This window comes from Paralichthys olivaceus, chromosome 11 (assembly GCF_024713975.1).
Source record: "Paralichthys olivaceus isolate ysfri-2021 chromosome 11, ASM2471397v2, whole genome shotgun sequence".
NCBI lineage: Eukaryota > Metazoa > Chordata > Actinopteri > Pleuronectiformes > Paralichthyidae > Paralichthys > Paralichthys olivaceus.
The window spans coordinates 15,011,477-15,032,882 of record NC_091103.1 but is presented as its reverse complement, the minus strand read 5'-3'; the positions used below and the strand labels follow the sequence as shown (position 1 = coordinate 15,032,882).

Below are 21,406 nucleotides of genomic sequence, written 5' to 3'. Positions count from 1 at the left end.
AAACGTCTTTTCTCTTTTCCTCACACAAAAAGAAAAGACAGAAAAACACATTGACGTATGTATCAGTTTCCATGAAGGGCATTCATTAATCATTTCTGTCTAACTTTCAGGGGTAACAGGGTGGGATGTAAATTGTTCTGTTTATGTAAAAATTAAAAACTGATTAGGATTCATAAAGTGAACAAGCGTGATCAAAGGTATAGTGATGTTTAAAGTTCAGTGTGTAAGATTTAGGTGAAAGGGAACTATTGGCAGAAATTTAGTGTAGAATAATCCTCATGATGTTTAGTTCATTTAATCTAAATTGTATGAATTGTAGTTTTCTTTACACCAGAAAAGGCCTTTATATTTAAATACTTTATATTTTCATCGAGGGGGTCCTCTCTACGGAGGCCGCCATGTTTTTTACATTAGTCCAGACTGGACAAACTAAACACCTTTTGAGTTTTCATGACAACTGAAGCTACCACAGGTTCTTTTCATGTTTGGAAGGAGAGGGTGAGGTGAGGGGTGTTCAGCTGCAACGTGCAACTTCAACACTCGATATCATTAAATTCTACACACTGAACCTCTAAAGAGCAGTGACATTAATGAAATCCAAAGTCTGCCTGTAGAGTGGGAGAGTGCATTTTAAAATATGGTATGCAAATACAATATTGAATAGTTGTTGACTGACTTATGTGGAGACAGCAGAGTTGAGAGAGGGCCAATTTATGTCCTTGCATGTCAAAACACCTGAGATTATCACACTTAATATAAGTTATAATTTATTAAAAACACACTTAGAAGCCTTATTTTCCATAAAATGAGTCCCCTGGTCTCTTTTTATCTGTGGCTGGATGTGAATGAAAGTAAATCATTTAGGGTACTGATCCAACTCTCGGGCTCAGACCTTTGCAGAGTTCTGTTGTATTGATTACTCCATGTCAGCCCTATTACCTGCAACTCTCCCCCCTGAGCCCCATGTCCAGATGACAGTGTTGACAATTGTATTAACGCCTATTATCTCCCAAATCCCAGGGCTTGAGTCCCGGCTTACTGTAGGATCTTCTTTGGAAAGTTGAAATTGCTTGCTAACTTCGTACCTGACTTACTTTCTATGCTCTATAAATTTCTTCCCGCCATCATCCCACAATCCCATGGCCACCAGGCTACTTCTGTCCTTCCTTTCCTCTTCTCTTTGAATTCATCGCTTCATTGGTCACCGACATTCTTTAATCCCTTTATATTCCAGACCACTTTTTCTCCTCCTCATTCACCCATCTCAAACCTGCCATGTACCGTGTAATAAACCAGAAACCTGCCAACACAAAGTCACCACAAGTCAAGATTCGTCTTTCTTTTCACTCCACTTCATGTGTAATTTATCAAAGACGTTACATGTGTGCTTTGTAAGAAGGGCTTCCATTAAGATGGAATTTCTCACTGCTATGCTTCTAAAATAGTGAATACAAGTGCATTTGCTCATTTATATACACGCTTTTTTTTCTTCACTTGGTTGATTACTTTTTGCTGTAAATCAGCGTCAGTGGTCAGTGACCTCACTCAGCCTGATGTCATGCCTCTTTAACTAATCACACATATGACTTTGGTTGTGCCAATACATTCCAACACATTTGATAACATCTACCAGAAAGCAAATTCATGATATATGTTGCAAATTTTGCAAATTGGCTGTTTTAATCAGCCTGATGGAGCTTTAATTTTAATGAAAGGCACAACTGTTATTGAAATCTGATTATCCCCTAACCCAGACAAAGAAATCTGAACGGAAAGTTCAATACACAGTCAAGCTGTGCTGATGCTGATCGTGTCCAATCAGGATTAGTGAGGGACAATCAGTACGTTTACATGCACACTAATATGCTGCTATTTTTTTCTGACCATTATTATACTGTATTCATATATTTGATATGGGCCATGTAAGCATGTTCTGTTTGGATATGACAAATCTGGTCTAATTTATTATGTAGCATTTTCTGATTAAGACATGTGGGATACGTCGAGCTTAGAGTAACACAAACATATTCGCTCCGCAACAAAATGAGGCAAAATAGGATTAAGAGGTAACTAAAGACAAGAAAAGTAATTACACTGAAAAGTTTTTAAAAAGACAACTAACAGAATTCACAGTAATGGTCACCGAGGACAGAAAGCAGCTTCGCAGGATTTATGAAATTAATGTCAGGGAACTCTATGTACTGACACTGTAAATAATTAGAGGTTATATGTGCGGATTATAAATGCAATATTCACTGCCATTACATGACACGACACACTCTGACCAAAATAAATGAGCCACGCCTCCAGCCTCCCCTCATGTTGTTTTCTATATAATCTGTAGCCTGGTGTAAACTGCCTTCTATAAACACAACAGGAACAGCTGAATAAAGTTACTTTTTGTGCAAGAGAGACAACAAACAAATATCTAGCAGACTGGAAATATGGATCTCACCTAAAATCAATTTTACCGGGACTATAAAAATAAGATGTTGCTGAAGTTTTTCTTATTTAACAGCTCTGCAGTGTTTAGGTAAAAAGTGGTTCAAGATGCTGCAGCGTGGAAAAGGTGTAAAAATGGAGCATGTCCACCTGGGTGTCATGTTTACAATTTTGTGAGCTGGAGCCATCTCACTTTCACTGGAGAGACTCACCTAGAATCTTAGGATAGGAAACTGTCAATATGCTTATTCAAAACAAAATCTGAAAGTGGCAGCAAGATCCCCATTATTGTTATAAAAACCTTAGTGAGCTTTGTTTGCCATCAATTCACCAACTACAGAGCTGAGCCAGCAACACTTAAATCACCTTTGCCGGTGAGCACATAGATTAGGTGTGGTTCAAGTTTGTTTTTTACCAGGGAACACAGAATCCTGATCTACAAAAATAAAAGCAGAGGAAATGTGTGATATTAAATTATAGCAAATAATATGAAACCAACACGAACAAGACCATTGAAATCCATACAGAGATTTCTTTTACAGATATTCCTTTTTATTCTGGCTCTTTCTAACAGACAGAGAACAGTTCCAAAGCTGAGGAGTTACTTGGTCTCCATGAGAAACAGCCAGGTGATCGATGTGGAACACTCAGGGCTTCACAGAGATGAGCAGTGTTTAGATGGAGTCTTATCTCCATTATCTGCCGCTCCTCCCTCTGTATTTCTTTTTTTCTGTCTCAGTATTTCAGCTTTCCAGTCTTCCTGCCAGTTGCTGAACGCAACCTTCAACGTCCAGGAACCCTGTCCGATTTCTCAGTAAAATAATCCCGACTTTTCAATTAAAAGAAGCAGACATTAAATTTTCTTTGACTTTGAAGGATTTTCTCGTTTGAAATTTAATATTTTCTCTTTTCATCTGTTATGTTCCTTTATAAAATCCTGCGGGGGTTTGATTGAATAGCTTACTGGAAAAGATAGACTGTTTCAGATTCCAACCATATGCTGCTGTCTGCAATATTCACGATGTTTTTGGCCTTCACCAGCCTACGAATTATTCTGGGCATAAGGTCTCTGCCTCACAAATAGGTTGTTACTGTTGTAGGTTGGACATAATTCTATGAATAATGGAATAAAATTGGTAATTTGTTTCCAACGCTCTGCAGGAATGCTGCCAGATTGTTTTGATATATGTGGCCATTAAAAGCTTTGAAACAAAGCTAATGTATCAACCCCAGCATGCTGCACTGAGGTACACTCTATGTTAATTTCATGGACACCTCACAGCAAATGACACGAGCTGGCCGCTGGCGATGGGGTGACAGGTTAGTGACCTGCTCAAGAGGGATGACTTTGGTTCAGTGCACGCACAGAAAGCAAAACCTCCACGCAGCAACTGGTGAGCAATGGACGAAGCTGCAATTATAGTTCTCACATCCAGCTGCACTAGATTATTGCATTGAGTTTAATGAACATAAAGTTCAGTAAATCATTTATCCAATTTTGCGATTACATCCCAGGTTCATAACAAGTCTGCAGAAAGGACGTTTGGTAGTGCTCCTTCTCTATTCCATCCCACGCTCACTGAGAACATTGTAATTAAAAGGCTGCAGGAGGCTTTAGAGCTCAGCCTGAATTTGTGTGCCAATTGACACAAGCATGAAATGACTTATTGCCAAAAACACTGCGTGAACATTCCAGCTATTAGCGAATAATCAGTCTGCCACTGGAAATGGATCTCGTTGCAGAGCCGGAGTCAGACCTTAAGGTTTTATCCTGTTATACCCTTCCCCCAGAATTAAATGAGGGATGTCATTAATTAGTATTTTATTATGAGGAAGATCAATATGCAATTTACAGAAATGTTACTCATTTCATAGGCCACTGGAGCTGTTAGTTTTTTCACAGTGGTGCCAGATAGATAAGTAGTAGAGATCATTTTTCTTTCTTTCAACTTGTCAATGATGATTATCACCACTGACGGTTCTGTCTTTATCCTGGGCACATAGACACACAGAGACAAAAATATGTATCTTTCCATCTGAGGGATCAGCAGCTGAAGGACATGCCATATGCCTGTCTGCTTAAAGCTGCTCCAATCAACATTGTTATAATTATAATAATGTAACAAATAACTACATAGTCCCAATGAAATGTGAAAGAGGTGTTTCATAGTGACAAACATGCATACATCTGTCGCCCAGCTCCGCAGCTGCCCTCAAATGTACAGAGCTTTTTTTAATCTTCAGCTGCAGCTTTATTGTTTGGTTCAGTCTCAACGCTCTCATTAGTTTTGTCTCCAGCAGCAGCAAATCCTCTGATAAACCCCCTCTGCATGCTGCGCTCCTGGCACCAAAAGGCAGACAAGCAGTAATAAACTAGCTGCTGAACATATTGGAGCATTTAGTCAGAAACTGTTATACAGATATATTTACTCAGAATTGACTGGAATCCTAAAAAGAGTTAGAAGTAGAGTTAAAACTTAACTAACTTAACTAGTCTGAATGAAAGTAACAGGTGTGAAAGGTGCCTCGGATCATGGTCCAGACCAACAGACCAAAATTTATTTTGACAAAAAGAGGTGTTCTTAGTCTGGATCAAACTGCACTGTGGTTCGTTTGGTTTGTAGTTAAAAAAAATATATATTTTGGAAAGTTCAGACTTTCAGACCAATTGCAGGAAGTTGAGACCACGTTTAACAATGAAGAAGAGAAAGAAGAGCAAGCCTTATTTGACTTGACTCTTAAACTAATTTACCAAGGTTGCAGTCAACACCTCTGATGATATAACGTTTGAATAACGAGGATGTTCATTTGGCACATCCAAGCTAATGTTGAGTACTGCTTCTGAAGTTGGTGATGCTGGTAGAAATAGAATAACAATTTTATTGTAGTAACCAGATAAACAAAATGAACCCGTCAATATCAGATGCACGTCCATCTACAAACGAATCAATGTCAAGTATTGGTAGACAGCCCACGTAGGTGATGACAACAGGATGTACATATACAAAAGTCTTAAGTGTGCTCCCTAAGTTACAATGTTGAAACCAAAACTAACCAGATCACCTGAAAACAATGCAACAAAAACAAACCTTGGTTTAGACAATGGCCCCATTCATCAATAAGACACACACACATTTCCAAATGAGTGTTAATTTTGTTGTTTATCTGCCAGTTGTGTACACAGCAAATTGTTTCCAACACATTAAACAACTACAACATTATAAGGTCATTATACCTCAGCGTTTACAGCTTGTTACACTGCTCCCAATTGGCCAAAAATCAGTTACTGCTGCTTGATCCATACCTCTGCTTATGCTAATAAATGGCAGAAAATGTATCTGTGCAACAGTCCTCAATTCTCCTTAACTTTATGCAAAACATAACGCCTGTGAGTCATTTAATGTGTAACTTCCATTTATTGTTCCAACTCATTTGACATTATTGCAGTGTTCCTCCACAGAAGTACTGTGATTATCTGCAGTTTTCAAACTTCAGCAAACTCCATTAATTTTAATGCCACTTTATCAAAACTCCTCAAACAAACAAAATGTTCAGATGACTCAAAGTCATTGAAATACTCAGACTATTCATGCATTAAACATAACATGAGTGTGAAGTGACAGTATGAAATCAGCATTCCAATATTCCCTGCACTGCATGCATGCATATTACAAATGTCCCCGTACAGTTAGGATATGAGTTTTCAGTTACAGGGTGTTGCTATGCATGCAGCAGAGATGCAGCTGGATTCAGTAGACGCCCCTGGAGCCTAAAGAATAGCTATAGTCCCAACATTTCTATCCTATTTAAAGAGATGAGAGAACGGAAAGAGGCTGCTTCATTTTTGTGATCCTTTCGAGTAGGGTGGATTTGTAGAGGCTCACACAACAGCATAAAAAAATGTGTCCACGTATGTTTCTGTATGTGTTAGGGATGTGTCGGGAGTGGCGAGGTAGAGTTCATGACAGTACATCGTGCTTTCAGCAGTATCCGTTCTCCTGGGATCTCATTATTCACTGTTCAAGCAGACTACATCATAACAGACAGCAAGTGGTCCCACATTCAAACATTTGTGTTGGCCATGTACATGTGTGAAGGCTCCATTATGTGAAAACTAGGATAAATTATGTAATAGACATAAAATGATAAAATAGACATAGAGAATAAAACAGGATTCCAGAAATATAGAATAGATGAGATGATTGTGAGGTAAGATGGCAGGAATTGCGGAGCTGGGGTAACAGTTTTTGGTTGGTTGGCTTGGTTCCCAGCTGCTGATTGATCTCCAGGTGACAGCCAGTGTCGGGGGGCCCTTGGCCAGACTGTCATTCGATTGCACCCCACCCCCTTTGGTTTTGCTCTATTACTCCCTCTCTCCCCCCACTGCTTTTTAAGCTCTCAATTGTGCCAACTAATCTCTCACCTTCTTCTCTCTCCATTGATTCAACACTCTCAGTCATTTTCGGTCGCTGTCGTCCTCATCATCATTATGCTCCTCCGCCCTTATTTTGCCCCTTCAGTTGGATTAGCTTGGACTCTCCTCTTCTACCCTCCAACTCTGCCATTCCATTCACCCACTGCTGGGAACCAATTGTCCTCTACCAACCACTGTCCATTTTACACCTCCTATTCAGTGTGCAAGAGGGCATAATTGCTCATGTGGAGGGATTTAGTCTGTTTGTGTGTGTGTGTGTGTGTGTGTGTGTGTGTGTGTGTGTGTATTTGAATCTCAATGTGCAGTGGTGTTATAGTGTCTGTGCCCTCAGAGCCCACAAATGCACCACATTAGTTTCCTTCAGACATAGCCCGGGGATATTTCTGGTGACCTTGGTCTTCAGTGCGTACTCGGGTATGTGCATGTGTTGCTCAATTATAGGGATTTCATTTTCCTGCGTGTGGGTGTGCGCATGATGCACTCTACAGCTTGTGTTTGTGCGAGCGCATCCATACGTACAGGCAGGCTTCAGGGGCATGCTTAATGATGGGCTCATTTGCACAGTCCTGCCTCTAATGATCTATTAACATACACTTACCCACTAATTGTATGACCAGTCCCAAAAGGCTTATAGAAGACTCCACAGGGGAGAGCTAAAGATTCAAGGAGCCTATGGAAAAGCCAATGGATTTAATGCAATTCATGGGAATCAATAATATTATGAACATGACCTTTGCTTTGAATTTATCATGAAATCAAACACTAAGATTTTTCTTCTGACATAATAATGTGGGTGGAATTAAGTGTTCCTTGAGCTTTGCCGAGGAACATGTAATCCCTCTCGCTCCTCTCTTTGCTTATTCACTGTACATGTTCCAAGGCTGCGATTACATCCACCGTCACAGTATGACCATTAATTCAATTCTTTATGTTTGAAAGTAAAAAATCAAAAGAGCCAGATGATCAGTTTAACTGAGTAATGTTTTTCAAATTCATTAGAAGAGTTACAAAGAACAGACAGCCTCTTCTCTAACAAGACCAATTAGAGCATTAGCCTCATCATTAACAGAAGTTCTGCAGCAGCGTGCAGCCCCTCTGATTTCAGTGCTTCGCTTTCTCATCAGTGTTCTCATTAAACATGTTTGACAGTTCCTCTCTGCCTCAAATCATGATGTGATGTGTTTTAAGACTGCTCGCTTTGCAGTATTTCTCTGTAGCATATCTTTTTCTCACACATATTTAAGAAAGAAACCTGCAATGTCACACTTTTAATCAGCTCTATTTTTGTTTCCATTTGTTTTGTGATTTATTCAGGCTTTATTTTTGTGAAATTGAGTGCAAGTGTAAAACTTATCTGCAGACTTAGGCACACACACAGTGCTGGTGCAATGCAATCCAATCTGAAAGCACTATTGGAGCAGGATGAATAACAATCCAGGCTTGATTTTGACAGAATTTGCTTTATTGTGACAGTGTGGGTGTAAGTTTAAACTGCAGGAGCATGCATCGCTAACATGGCTCAACATTGGGATTTTGTTGGTTATTGTTCTCTCAGGTTGGGGTTTACTTAGACATTAATATCAGCAATGACAAGTCAGATGCTATTATCCTCTTTGAAGGCAGAAGAATTTCTTTCTATTGGATGAGGGGGCGAATCGAGGCCTTGTTCTTGTAAAAGTGATTTTACTTTCTCGGACAATCCCTAAGCTCAGATACATGAGGTTATGTAACACAAAAGTGCACAGAGCTTCCAGATACATCACAGATATTATTCCTGTTATGTACTGCTGCTCAGGACAGATATCATTCATATATCTCATACATATCCCTGTCTGTAACCATCCTGCCCTAACTCTCCATATATACCTCTTTTGTGATGTCCTTGTTCTCATCATTCATTCTTTTCCTCCCCTACATGGAATATATATTTGAGCTCCTTGTTTTTTACATGCAGTCCTTCCTGCTGCACGTCATCATAACTGAACATTTGAGGTTTTCAGGTTTCATGGGAGGTTGGCATCGGGGAATAATAAACCTCCCACTCAAAGTCAATATGCTGTCTCCTGCCCCACTTTGCTCCGAGTCTCTATCAGTGCAGTCACCCGCAGTGGAGAGACTCACGCCTGGTCCCTTCCTGGTCTGAGAGCTTTTTCTACCCACCTGCTTATCAGTTATTTAATTCAGTGACCTATTCACTCTTTTTGCATCAGTGTCTATTATCCGATCTGCCTCCCCTCTCATCCATTTTCCTCTCGCAGATGAAAAGACCATTTTTTCCTGCTTTGATTTAGCTGTGTTTCATTTTGCGGTTGTGATGTAGCTCTGCGCCTATAGTAAGCTTTGATATCTCCAGAAGCCAGTCAAGATTTCGATTCAACTGACTTGGTTTATTGGTTTGTTTGTTTTGCTTTTTTAAATATGATTTTGACTTAATCCTCCAGGCTGGTACCACACATGATGTAGGCTGGCAGGAGTTCTAAAGGAGAGGAGCTATTTGTAGCTTTGATCATTGTTTTTGAATAAAAGACTATTGTTTCTTAATAGTTTTGGTTCTCTGTATTTACATGCACTTCTAACTCTTTGGAAAATTGATTGTCCATGGTAAAGCATCCCAGTTTCTCTTGCCAACTCTTCCCTCACACACCAAAACTTTTTTGATTTTTGGAGCCTCACCTCTGCTGCCCACCATCCCCTCCAACCTGTCTTATCTTCAGTGTCCTTGGCCCTGGTAACAGACAGATAGGTAGACTGGGCTTGGTCTGGCTGTCATCAGCTCGATGGCACAACGGGCTGCCAGGCGATGGCTGCCACCTGAGGGGAGTGGGACTGGGTTCTGACACCTCTATTAACCTTCAGGAAACGTCTATCCCCCGTCACACCCTTGCCTCCTTTCTCTCCTGCTCTTCCTCATCTCTATCTCCCCCTGTCCCCTGTCTGCAGTTCCCCAGGTGGAGAAAACTAGATTATCCCTGGAGTAAAAAGACCCAAATAACAAATATCAGTATTTACCTCCTGGAGCATTTCAATATGCCATATGTGTCTAAATCGCTTTGTCAATTATCTATCGTCTTAGTGTCCTCATTTTTCCCCATTTTCTGTCCATCTCTAATTAGCCCCTTAGCTTCTACTATTCATACAATGACCTGTTTGTCAGGAAATGAACAAGGCCGGTGCAAAATACTTGATTTGGTGCAGTGGTGCATAGCTAAAAGGAGAGAATGAACAAATTGTTGTAGCTTTCTCAATCAAGCGGAATAATGGGAGTTAATGAAACCTGAGTGAGATGGATGTTAATGTGCTTGATTAACATGTGCCCTTTTTACACTGACAATAATTCAATATAACATTTGATGTTACTTAAGGCAGATTAGGGCAGATCACAGCAGAATATGACACCTCCCATCTAAATAAGCTGCATTCACCCAGTAACTTTCTTCTCTCTTCTCATTCTGCCCCACAGGAGTTCTCTTTACTACGGCTGGATGATGTGGCGGATCAACGAGTCAACATAGTCGGTTTTTCAGTCTTCAACAAAACTCATCCCTTCTTTCAGGATTTTGTGCTAAGCCTCAACCGCTCCTGGCAGGAGAACTGTGACCATGCACCCTTCGCTGGCACCCCAGTTAGTGCAAACAACACACACACACACACACACAGACAGACAGACAGACATCATCTCACACACACTTGGAAGATGAAGCTTACCCGTGTAAGAATAATGGATGAACCTTCTTTATTTCCTCACAAGGTCCAGACAGGGCCTGCCTGAGGATTACTCTGCCAGTTTACTGCTGTATCCTAAACTCACCAACTGAGACATTGAAGTCACTTAGACACAAAACGCCTGTGAAATAAACAAGGATGACATTTATCCAGTTAACTGCGGTAATCACAGGTGTTGCTGTAGGCAGTGGTTGTTTCCCAGAAAGCTCATTATCAACGTTTGCCACCCTCCTTATTACATTTATAATGGCATCTTCCTCGTTAAACTTGCTTCAGATGAAATGCAAAGCAAAAGAGTTGCTTATCCTTACAACACCCACCTAAAATCATCCTCTGTTGTCATCTGAACCGTGTCAGTAGCTCAACGTGTAACTTGCTGCACTCTGCATATTTGAATGAGTCAATTCAAAACAGCATGAAATCACAAATCAAGTTAATGTTTATATACGAGTGACTGAGAACTGTTGCAGGAGATGAACTAGAGATAGTTCACTTACGTTTCACGCTTGCTCAGCAGTTTTTTATATTGAAGCCAACCATACCAAGTAGAAATATCAGGCCTCATACAAGAACATTTTATATTCTTATCACATTATTATTCTTAACACTCCTCACACCTCTGTTACAAGATAGGCTTATCTTATTTTTCTACGTCAAAGTTGATAAATAAAATGTCGTAAATTACCCACATAAATTTGATGAGTGCCACCTATTTATAAATGACTGCTTGTTTATGAGATGAAAATTTACAGATAGCCCATTAATCTCGTCTGAAGGCAGAGCACTCTTACCCATTTGTCCACCCAGAAGTGTCACTCATAAAAACGGCATCTGAGAGTAACAAGAGCTCCACCAGCTATTAGATTCAATTCCTGCACTCTGAGACCAATAAACACAAGCTCACTGTATCGTGCCTTCAATGTTAATAGTGTTGTGGTTGTGGTAGTGTGTTTGTAGACATGGACAACAGTTGAGTGCCTCCATGATTATATACATTCATATGAATCTCCAGTTATATCTCAATTAAGGTATTAGATATTTTCTACTATTGTAGTCTTATTTTTTCTACAAAATAATAAAAACATCAAGATCCACACTGGGCACAACAAACAGCATCTTGTTGTCTGGCTGTCTTTGATCGGAGGAGGAATGAATCTTCATGCTGTTTAAAGTAATGCCTGTTGGACACTAGAGGATTTTCTCATCTTGACTGATGTTAAAAATGTGGAAGATCACAGACGAAAGATGTAACTGATTTTTAACGTTTAAATCAAAAGAACACGCACACTACAATATCCAGTCAAGACGCAGGACCACATGCTTTGCATTCAAACAAGTGATTTGAGTGGCGATTCTTGATACTTGGCAAACTCAGAAACACAAAAACAAACATGGAGGCTGACTGCCTGCGTCGTCAGCCGGTTGTTGTCATACTCATACTGTTACTACAATTCCACAAATTAGCTCTCCTTATATGTTCACCTGGTAGGTTACTGGAGACAAAAATCATATAACACGGTATGTTTCTGTTCAAAACACAAGTACACAACATCCAAAGTAGATAGTTAACATATTTTGATATTTACGATGACATTAGGATAACATTAATATTATGTCTGAAACCCCCCACACTACAGGATCATTCAGCCTGATAATCTGTCACGTTCAGCTTTAAATCTGCAATGTCCCCACAAATGTCGAGAGGGGTGATCAGCAGGCATTAAGACACAATAAAAATGAAATTGATGTACCCATCACCCATCTCTGCCTCACACAGGCTGGGCAGTGCAACAGGTTAAGAATAGTTTGAACACAGCAAAAAAAAAAGAATGTTGCATTCTGTGCACAGCGGGTCACTCGGATACTTCTGAGCCTTCAGCAATTAGGACTTGTGACTAATTAGCTAATAAGTAGAGTGAATAAAAGGCTGATGATGGCAGAGCAAGGAAGTGATGAACTCAATTAGACATGCACATAGATAATATGCTGTCCTTTCATTAACAGTAATTAGGTCTGGAGGAAATGTAACTTTGGGGCTCACATATACAACAAATGCATGCAAGGGATCTCTTTACATGTGCAGAGCTATGGGATTTAGTGCATTTGAAGATAAAGACTTGAGGCAAACTAACTGATCATAACAGTTCATCTGAAAAACTGCGGGTTGTGACATTTAAAACGGAAAGGTTCACAGGAGAAGAAGGTTTTACGGGAGACAGATTATTCTGCCTTATTGTATCTTGCACTTCTGTGATGATATTGTTGAATTAACACCAGGTAACCACACAGAGATGATCTGTATCTTCTTACAAGACTTAAATATCAGTAGCTACACAAGACATGACTGTGTTCGTGAGAGAGAACATCAAACAAAACCACAAATGGAGAGATGTCAGGAAAAATATTCATTTTTCTGAAATGGTGAATTCAGCCCATGATGGCACACGAACAGAGAGCACCAGTGACAGAGGAGAGAGGAGAAGCTAATTTTCTTTTTTTGACATGACGGAATTTAATTTTGATATGTTAAAAATATTTTGAATGTGTTGCTGTATTTGCATATTCTTTTCACCTGACATTCCTAATTAATGTATTTTTTTTGGCATACTTTGTCTAATTAGCATACTAATTTTGAAATTAAAGATGCCTATCTTCAGTGTTATTTTGTCAAGTGGAAATTCCTTTTTGGATATCTAACATTCAATTATGAGTAGGTATTAAAGGAAATGTAGGTATCTTAAATGCAGTTGTTACTAATGAATATAAGTTATTTCAGATATCTGATATATCATACCTACTAGTTATAATAAACAACATACATACCAAGCCAACATATCAGTAATTCAATTTTTACTACTTAAAATTCATTTTAGATCAAGAGAATTGAGTTGTATTCAATTCATTTTGAGGAGCAAAATGTAATTGTGTGTAAATGAGTTTGAGAAGTCAAGGGTAAAAGTACACTAGTTTTAATTAAGTTATATATATAAATATCTACAGTGGAAATGTCTACTAGAAAGACATTAAAGGTGAGGTAAGATTTAAGTCAAAGGGATCTATTAGCAGAAGTTGGATATAAAATAATCCTAGTGATGTTTTTTATTAGTGTGTTTCATTTAAATTCACAAATTGTTTTCTTGATCCTAGAATGAGCACTTTATATGTAATATTCATATTTACATTGGGAGTGAGTCCTTCCTACAGAGGCAGTCATGTTTTTCACAGTCGTCCAAACTGGACAGCTTGAAGGCTACCACAGGTTCTCTTTCCTGTTTGGAAGGGGAGGGTTAGTTCAGAGGTATTCAGCTGCAAACACAACTAGATGTCTGTAACTCTTTATATACAGTTTAGGTGTTCATACCCGACAATAGTAAATACTAAATATGCTACAGATTAGGAGAGACTATCAGATGGATGTGCAGTAGATTGACATTGCCAATGTTAATGATTTAATTAGAATATAATCAGAAGAAAATGATTTGTTATTCAGTTTTTAATGGTGACTTAACAATTTGACTTTGTCTTTATGCACCATGTGTTTATCCCCATATTTCACACTAAACTCCACTGACTTGTGTTTATAAAGTCGTTGTGGGCTGTTTTTTACCATGTCACACTTAATGTCCATTCCACTAATTATATTAGCAAACTGAAGGTTGTAATACATCACAGTTCTGCAGTTTAATGCCCTATTGTAATTATCTTTAATCTCCAGAATTCACTATGCATCATAACTTCTCTCAAGCCTGTATCAATATGCACCAAACAACAGAGCAATTTCATTTCTAGTTCCATTACACAGATATACAGCAGTGAATCTTCAACTCTTCCCTACTTTCTAATATGGGGCATCATGCATTTTAATCAAATGTACATAGCAGGATGCAGTGGTAGTGATGATGAGGCTGTTTGTACAGGGGAGATGAGAGGAAAAGCTGCCTCTCCCACTGTTTTCTGGCCCTTGCTGAGAGAGGCACGCGGTAATTGGAATAGTCAGGGTGTGCCAGCTTCAGTGGGGATAAGAGTTGGAAGGACAGAGTCTCTCAGAGAGACAGACAGAGAGAGAGAGAGATGGTTTTCACTGCTGTCAGCAGATCAGAGTCTGTCTAATGATCTAATGGAATAATCTCAATACCACTCCAGGGATGGGTTAACCCCTCACTGACCGCTAACCACTGACATGTTACACTTGCATTTTGGGTACTTTTTTTAGCTTTGTGTGTGTGTGTGTGTGTGTGTGTGTACACATAATGTATTCAACCTCTTCCCCCCCTCTACCTCTTCCTCTGCAGCTCTCTTCAGCGCTGCTCTTTGATGCGGTATACGCGGTGGTGGCAGCAGTCCAGGAGTTGAACCGTAGCCAGAACGTTGGCGCCACTCAGCTCTCCTGCAAGTCCTCCAAGATTTGGGAGCATGGTACCAGCCTCATGAATTACCTGAGGATGGTAAGATTGCCACTGCTCGATGTGATGGAAACCAATGACAGTGCTGGCCTCTGCAATCCTTAGAGGAATAGTTTGACATTTTGGGAAATGTGGTTATTTGCTATCTTGTGTTAGACAAGACCATGGATACTATTGTCATGCCTGTACAGCAAATATGAACCTTCAGCCGTAATCTATCTATCTATCTAAAATAGATAATTAGCAATAGTCCTTTATCAATGTGTGTAAATGTCATTGATAAGTTGTTGATAAGACTAGAAAATCACTTTTTCCTTAGTGAGGTGTTGGTAGGTGGAGTTTCTTACCGTTGAATGGATCCAAATTCGCTGATTTCTATATAACTATATTTGAAATTTTAGATTTGTTACACTTTTTTATGTTTTTATTCTGTTTTCTGACTCTCTTTTTCAACAAGGAAATAGCATTAATTAGAAGATGTCAGATAGCCACTTGCTACATGTTAATTGGTTGTTCCTGAGCCTAGATACTGTCAATGACAACAGATAATAATGTGTGGGCTGTGCTCTCATCTCCTTTAAAGATATACTCCCCATCGACTAGGTCACTTTATCTTGACTCTTTATTTCTGATCATATACTGAGAGACAATGGAGGAGGAGAGATAAAGATGAGCTGTCAGTGAATAAAATGTTCTTTCCTATGACGATGAAATAGCTGTAAGTAATTGGGCTATCAAAATACTTGTGTGTGACGTACGTTCGATATCCTATTTTACTGTAAATTGAAGAAATTGCAGCTGTGTGTTCACAATATTGTTCTAAATTAGACACAAGGCAGGTACTGATCCAGTCATGCTAATGTAGCCTCCAGTCATATCCATCTTCTGTGTGGTGAGAAGGAAGCAGGCGAGATTGTGGGGCAACGTCTTTGAACACGTTGATGTCTCTGTGTTGGACAGGTAGAGTTGGAAGGTCTAACGGGCCATATTGAATTCAACAGCAAGGGCCAGCGGTCCAACTACTCCCTGAGGATCATGCAGAACAGCAAGGATGGCCTAAGGCAGGTAAAGTAAAGTCCTGGTCATACAAATCTGATGTTGGTGTTATCTGCCTCCAAACTCATCACACCACTATAGATTCCGGCAACATCAGCAAAGCTTTGCTGCCGCATAAAGTTCATTTGATTGCTTCAAAAGAATTTACATATAAATAGTCTGGTGTTTCTGAAGTGACCCACACAGATACTTCGATTTTCTCTTTAGATAGACACTGGCCGTAATAAAACTGTTATTGCTGAACACATTGCTCTCCCACAACAGCACAGTCGTGTTTGAGGCAGTGATGTAACGTAAACTGGACCGTACAGGAAGGGGCCTTGGGAATATTTGTTCAACTGACATCTTTTGGTGCTGACAATCCACATTATCAGATGAGCAGAAACGTCAAGGTGTCAGAGGACAAAATTAAAAGTAGTAAATGATGAGGTGTTTTTAAACACCAGGATTCGTTGCAGGTATCTGAGCTAAAGTAAATGGTCGCTCAAAGTGGCTAACAATGGTTAGAGGTGGTGATGCAAATAGGAAATCCTCCATAGTTTAGGCTTTCTTAGTCCACTTGGTGTATAAAGGCCACGCCTTTGTAGACTGAGTCCTTCAAAGGATGCATCACCTGAATGGGGACACAGCTCTAGTCAGAAAACACCTGTATGAATGGGCTGTAGGTGTGAAGAGGCTTTAGCTTATCATTGTGAATTTAATGTTGATTGCACAATGAAATGGCTGAAGAGTCACTACACAGTCATCGTTTACATTCATTCCTCGTAAGCCTTACTTTCACTTGGCAAGTCTGTCTGCCACAGGGTACAAAATTTCCCTGGAACATTTCGGTTTGATTTACAGCACAAAGAAAGTTCATCTGCCATTACGCAATCATAAAAAGGGAAGAGCAAGAGCCACATTGTCAAAGGAGGAAGCGAAGGGAGAGTGAGAGAAAACGAGGTAAAACAAGAGTCAACCACAGATGGGTGTTCGCTCGATAAGAGGAGAGCCCTCCGGGGAGTGTTTCAAACTGACATTTGGTTTTCATTAATTCTACTAGATCAGTTAGTAACAAGACCTGCCTACTTATTAACACAGCCTTTATCCAACACTGCTGTAGTTATTGTTGCAATACAATATTCGACTGTTCTCTTCTGCGTCCAGAGTGTTGAGCATGTTGCGTCCTGTTTTCCATAACCTGGAAACACTATCTTCAGAAAAGCGGTGGGGCGGGGTGGGGCGGTTGTCAGTCTTAAATCCTGTGGATTCCTCTTTTAAGGTGAAAAGAAGAATCTTTACAGAAAATCCATTTAGATGGAAACCAAAGTATATGGGTGTCGGCTTCGGCTCTGCTGCTTTTATTGCTGGTTTTTACAGATAATACTGTAACTTTAGATAAATATGACCTCCACATGCAAGATTGTGATTCTTTATGGAACAAAGAATCGCAGTTGTAATATTTTTACTATGCCATTATTTTATTGACTTGTTTCACACAATGACTATCAGCAGGGATTTGTGGGTGGCACTGATCAATACCAGTAAAGACCTCAGTGGATGCTGTTATTTCCAGCTTCCTACACAACCAGTCTTGTTTTGCTGTTTTTTTCTACTTTCAATTAGTGGGGATACACCACGCACACACACCACCAGACCACCACCAGGCATTTAGTCTGCACCCTGAACTACCGTGCACAATCTTTGAAACTGGTCTCCTCTGACATTTCTTTGCTTTAGTTTCACATCAGGGGACATTTCCACTTACAAGTCAAGAATGCACAAATTGTCAAGCATTAGACCTAAGATATTCTTTTTTTAGAAAGGCTTTCTGTTTTGTTCAATTGATGTTTAAATCTCATAATGAAACCGTTGTCAGTAATAATGCCTAAATAAATAAATGATTTTCATTGAAGTTCTGTATGTATTTCTGAGAACCCTCGATGCAAAAGGAGTGAAAAGGAATCCAGCGAGAAAGGTAGACACACTGAGAACATTGCTTCAAATGACTGTTTGAGCAAAGTGATTACCCAACACTCTCCCATCCATCAACAGCATCTCCAAATGCTCCAGTGGAGCTGAAACGCCACCAGCAGTAAAAATCTGTAGTTGATCTCCCAGGTTAAAAAAAAGTATACGTTGTAGGACAGTGATTGCTGGAAGGCGAAAAGGCTCCAAATGTAAACATCTGCACGAAAGTGTCAGACGCTTCTGATAGAGGTGTAGTTAAAGATGGCTGTTGTAGTGTTTACTTTTATGGTAATAGCTGTATAACACTGGATTTTAAAATATTCATGGATATGGGAGTCACAGAAAAGCTACAGTTTCCATTTTCTACTCTGATATCGCAGGCTGTGCAATATCCAGTAATTTGCGGATGAATAAGATTATATTGGTTAATATCTGGGGACAAATGTAAAAAGTTGAATAAAAAAGGGGGAGTGTATATGCATGAGTTGTATGAATAGAAATATTACTTGTGTGTTTCTGCCTGCCCTGTTTAAAGAAATGTATTATGCTAAGCTAAGAAAATCTAAATACATGTTGAATACATTTTTCTCAAAAATGGTTTCTGTCATTTTAAAGAGTACTTATCTCATTGATTTATGTTTTATGTTATTTTATAGTAGGTTTGGTTTTAATCAGTTATAAAAAAAAAGGGAGCGCATTTATCCGTGGGACATCACTACTACGACTCTCCCTGTCCACCACTGCACAGACTCTGGTTCCAGATGCACAACATGGTGGGATTTTAGATGCATTTCTTAATAAAGGGGAGTGGAGATGCATCATCCATCTTTATATGTAGTCAATGGTATGTAACAATAACACCTGTGCATTGTAAAAATAGGTCACTTTTGCCCAGAAAATTATTGTTGAGAGTTTTGAGCATGAATTAATATTTAGTGTTACTTACCCAGTTCACCCAGTTTAATGAAAGGTGACCCCATTCATTTAGCAAATGCCAAGCAATGATCAGAAACCAATCATCCCTTAGTGATTATATTTCATATTGATACTAGTTCACATGTGCACTGTAAAATCCAAACGACAGTAAAATCTCTGCAGAGAGAAATGATGCATCGCGTTAGTTTATGCAGGACACAGAGTCATGTGCTCAGCAGCCAGCTTCCGATAGGTTGTCGGTGCCCGTCAGCCACCCACCCAATCACAGCCCATTCTCTCACCAAAGCGGTCCTTTTAAATACGACCTCATCCTCACTGATCCCTGCTCAGCTACACTGCCACCCATGCCTGCTGCCGGCAACATGCATTCGTTATTCACCTACCCGACTATTTCCTAGTATTCGATCATCCTCAGTCCCAGCCAAAATAGATGCATCAACGCAATGAAAAAAAGTTTTTAAGCTGCCACTCTCAAAAAAGAAAACTCAAGGCTCTTTAAAAAAGATAGTCTTAGGCATCTTATTAAGACAGCGACCCTATGCAAGTATCACTACCTCTACAAAAGCCAATGCGAATTTGAGAAGCCACGCAAAGTGCGCTGGATGCAGCATCCATTACAAAAAACAGAACTACGTATTAATTGGGACATTTTAATTTCGCCATGCATATCATTCCCCAAGGTAGATCACTTATCTCTAGATTATTGGACCTCCGACAAATTGTGGATAAACCGCATGATTTTGTAGAAAAACATATATTTGATCCAGAATAAATCAAATTTTCACTGCCGTGTGTAAAGCAGAACAGCATATATATGTACATACATATATACAACATACATTTATATATTTTTTTTTTTTCTCTGCAACAACGACATCACTAGCCATCAGATTGTTTACTGATGCTGCTCCCGTTATCAGTTTTTCAGGGGATCTACAATAATGCATGGTTTTGGGCAAAGAACTGCTTGATCTTCCCTCTTACGTCAACCCACTGCTCCTTAGAATTATATCCTATTATTGTTGCTCGCATCTCTGGGGCAAATCTGGTCAAGGAAACTAATGAGTTCCGTGAAAACGAAGCAACCATGCTTTAATGTTCTACGTTCAAATCTCAGCTAAAATGACCATGAGTGCTAATAACTTAACAGCAAATCTTTCCGTTTTTTGCTGGCTGCAACACACGGATATTCCATATATCCATATATAGACATTCCACTTAACAGTAGTATGACCTCTCGCAGAATGCATGCCTGCATTCTAGATTAGAGGCCTGCAGCATGCTTGCTGCTACACAGATATCATCATTCTAGCTTGATGTTGGTGTTGGGGTTCCATTGTTTTGGGGTTCTGCACATGTTCCCTGTTTTATCTTAGCACGCTGCTCGGCTAATCCAGGGAACATCCAAAGAACGGAGCCTTAAGCGCCAATCATAACTGTATCCCCATTTGCAACAAATGGGTAAATCATGACATAGTGTCCCTGACTGAACCATTTTCAGTCTCATTTTCTCCCACATGTCACAATGGTGTAGCTGTGCTTTGCAGAGCACACATCTAATCTGGTTTGTTCACTCGAGTTGAATACCAGACTAATGGGAGCCACAATAGGTGAGATCTCTCTGCATCTGGGGTGGATGTTCATCTACAAACTCACATAGACACATATGCTCCTCTGGTTTTGTCAAACTAATCTGAATACAGAGTCTATTCCTCTTATTCCACTTCCCCTCATTGTCTCTGCTTCTTTCTCACTGTCTTTCAGTCCCTCCAATGAAAGGATTACACCTATCTGCTGGCATCTTTACTTAGAGTGTCCCACAATGACTGAATAGCACAGACAGTTCTGAAAGCCATTGTTTTTACATTCAGTCACTGATACTGTCTGCTAGTCTTGCACAGCTTGCTCCTAAAACTCTGCTTTCCATAAATGCCAGAACTCAAAATTTCCTATTTCATCTTAAGGCCCAGTGCTTGATGTAAAGCGATAACTGTAATCCCTCAAGTTCATGCTTTTTCATGGTGCTGTACCAAACTGTGCACAATATTTCCCCTGGAAAATACATGTCTTTCACCCTGACATTTATGGTGTGCATTTCCCTGTTGCCCTGAGTGTTGTGTTTTTCTGTCTTCGCAGCATTATGTATGCAGCAATGACAGCTAAGTTATTAACTTATCAATAATACAACTGTCACCACCCTACTGCAGACGATACGAGTACTTTTTATCTACAGCATTCTAAGTAGTTGTTATTGTATTGTGACACAGACATACCTCTTTTTACAAGATCTGATCATTTCAGTTGGGACGATCTCTATGGAAGAGCAGAGTTGCATCCTGATTGTGAGAAAATGTTTTACCTGCAACCTGTAAAAGAGACTGACAGTGGCCCATCTGCTTTTATTAACCTTGTCTGCGCCTCCCCGTGTCCCATCTTCATACTGGAACTTGGCCAGGGAGGC

At 39.6% G+C, this 21,406-nt stretch overlaps 1 protein-coding gene across 3 annotated transcripts in view; it reads left to right on the top strand.

Annotated features, from left to right (window-relative positions):
• The window catches only part of grik4 (glutamate receptor, ionotropic, kainate 4), a 300,819-nt gene that overhangs the window by 205,166 nt on the left and 74,247 nt on the right, over positions 1 to 21,406 (top strand). For all 3 annotated transcript variants that reach the window (XM_069534505.1, XM_020087982.2, XM_069534506.1), the window contains exons 9-11: positions 10,338 to 10,499; positions 14,893 to 15,045; positions 15,964 to 16,068. In XM_069534505.1, the coding sequence (XP_069390606.1) occupies positions 10,338 to 10,499; positions 14,893 to 15,045; positions 15,964 to 16,068 (420 nt within the window). The remainder of the gene's footprint in view (positions 1 to 10,337; positions 10,500 to 14,892; positions 15,046 to 15,963; positions 16,069 to 21,406) is intronic.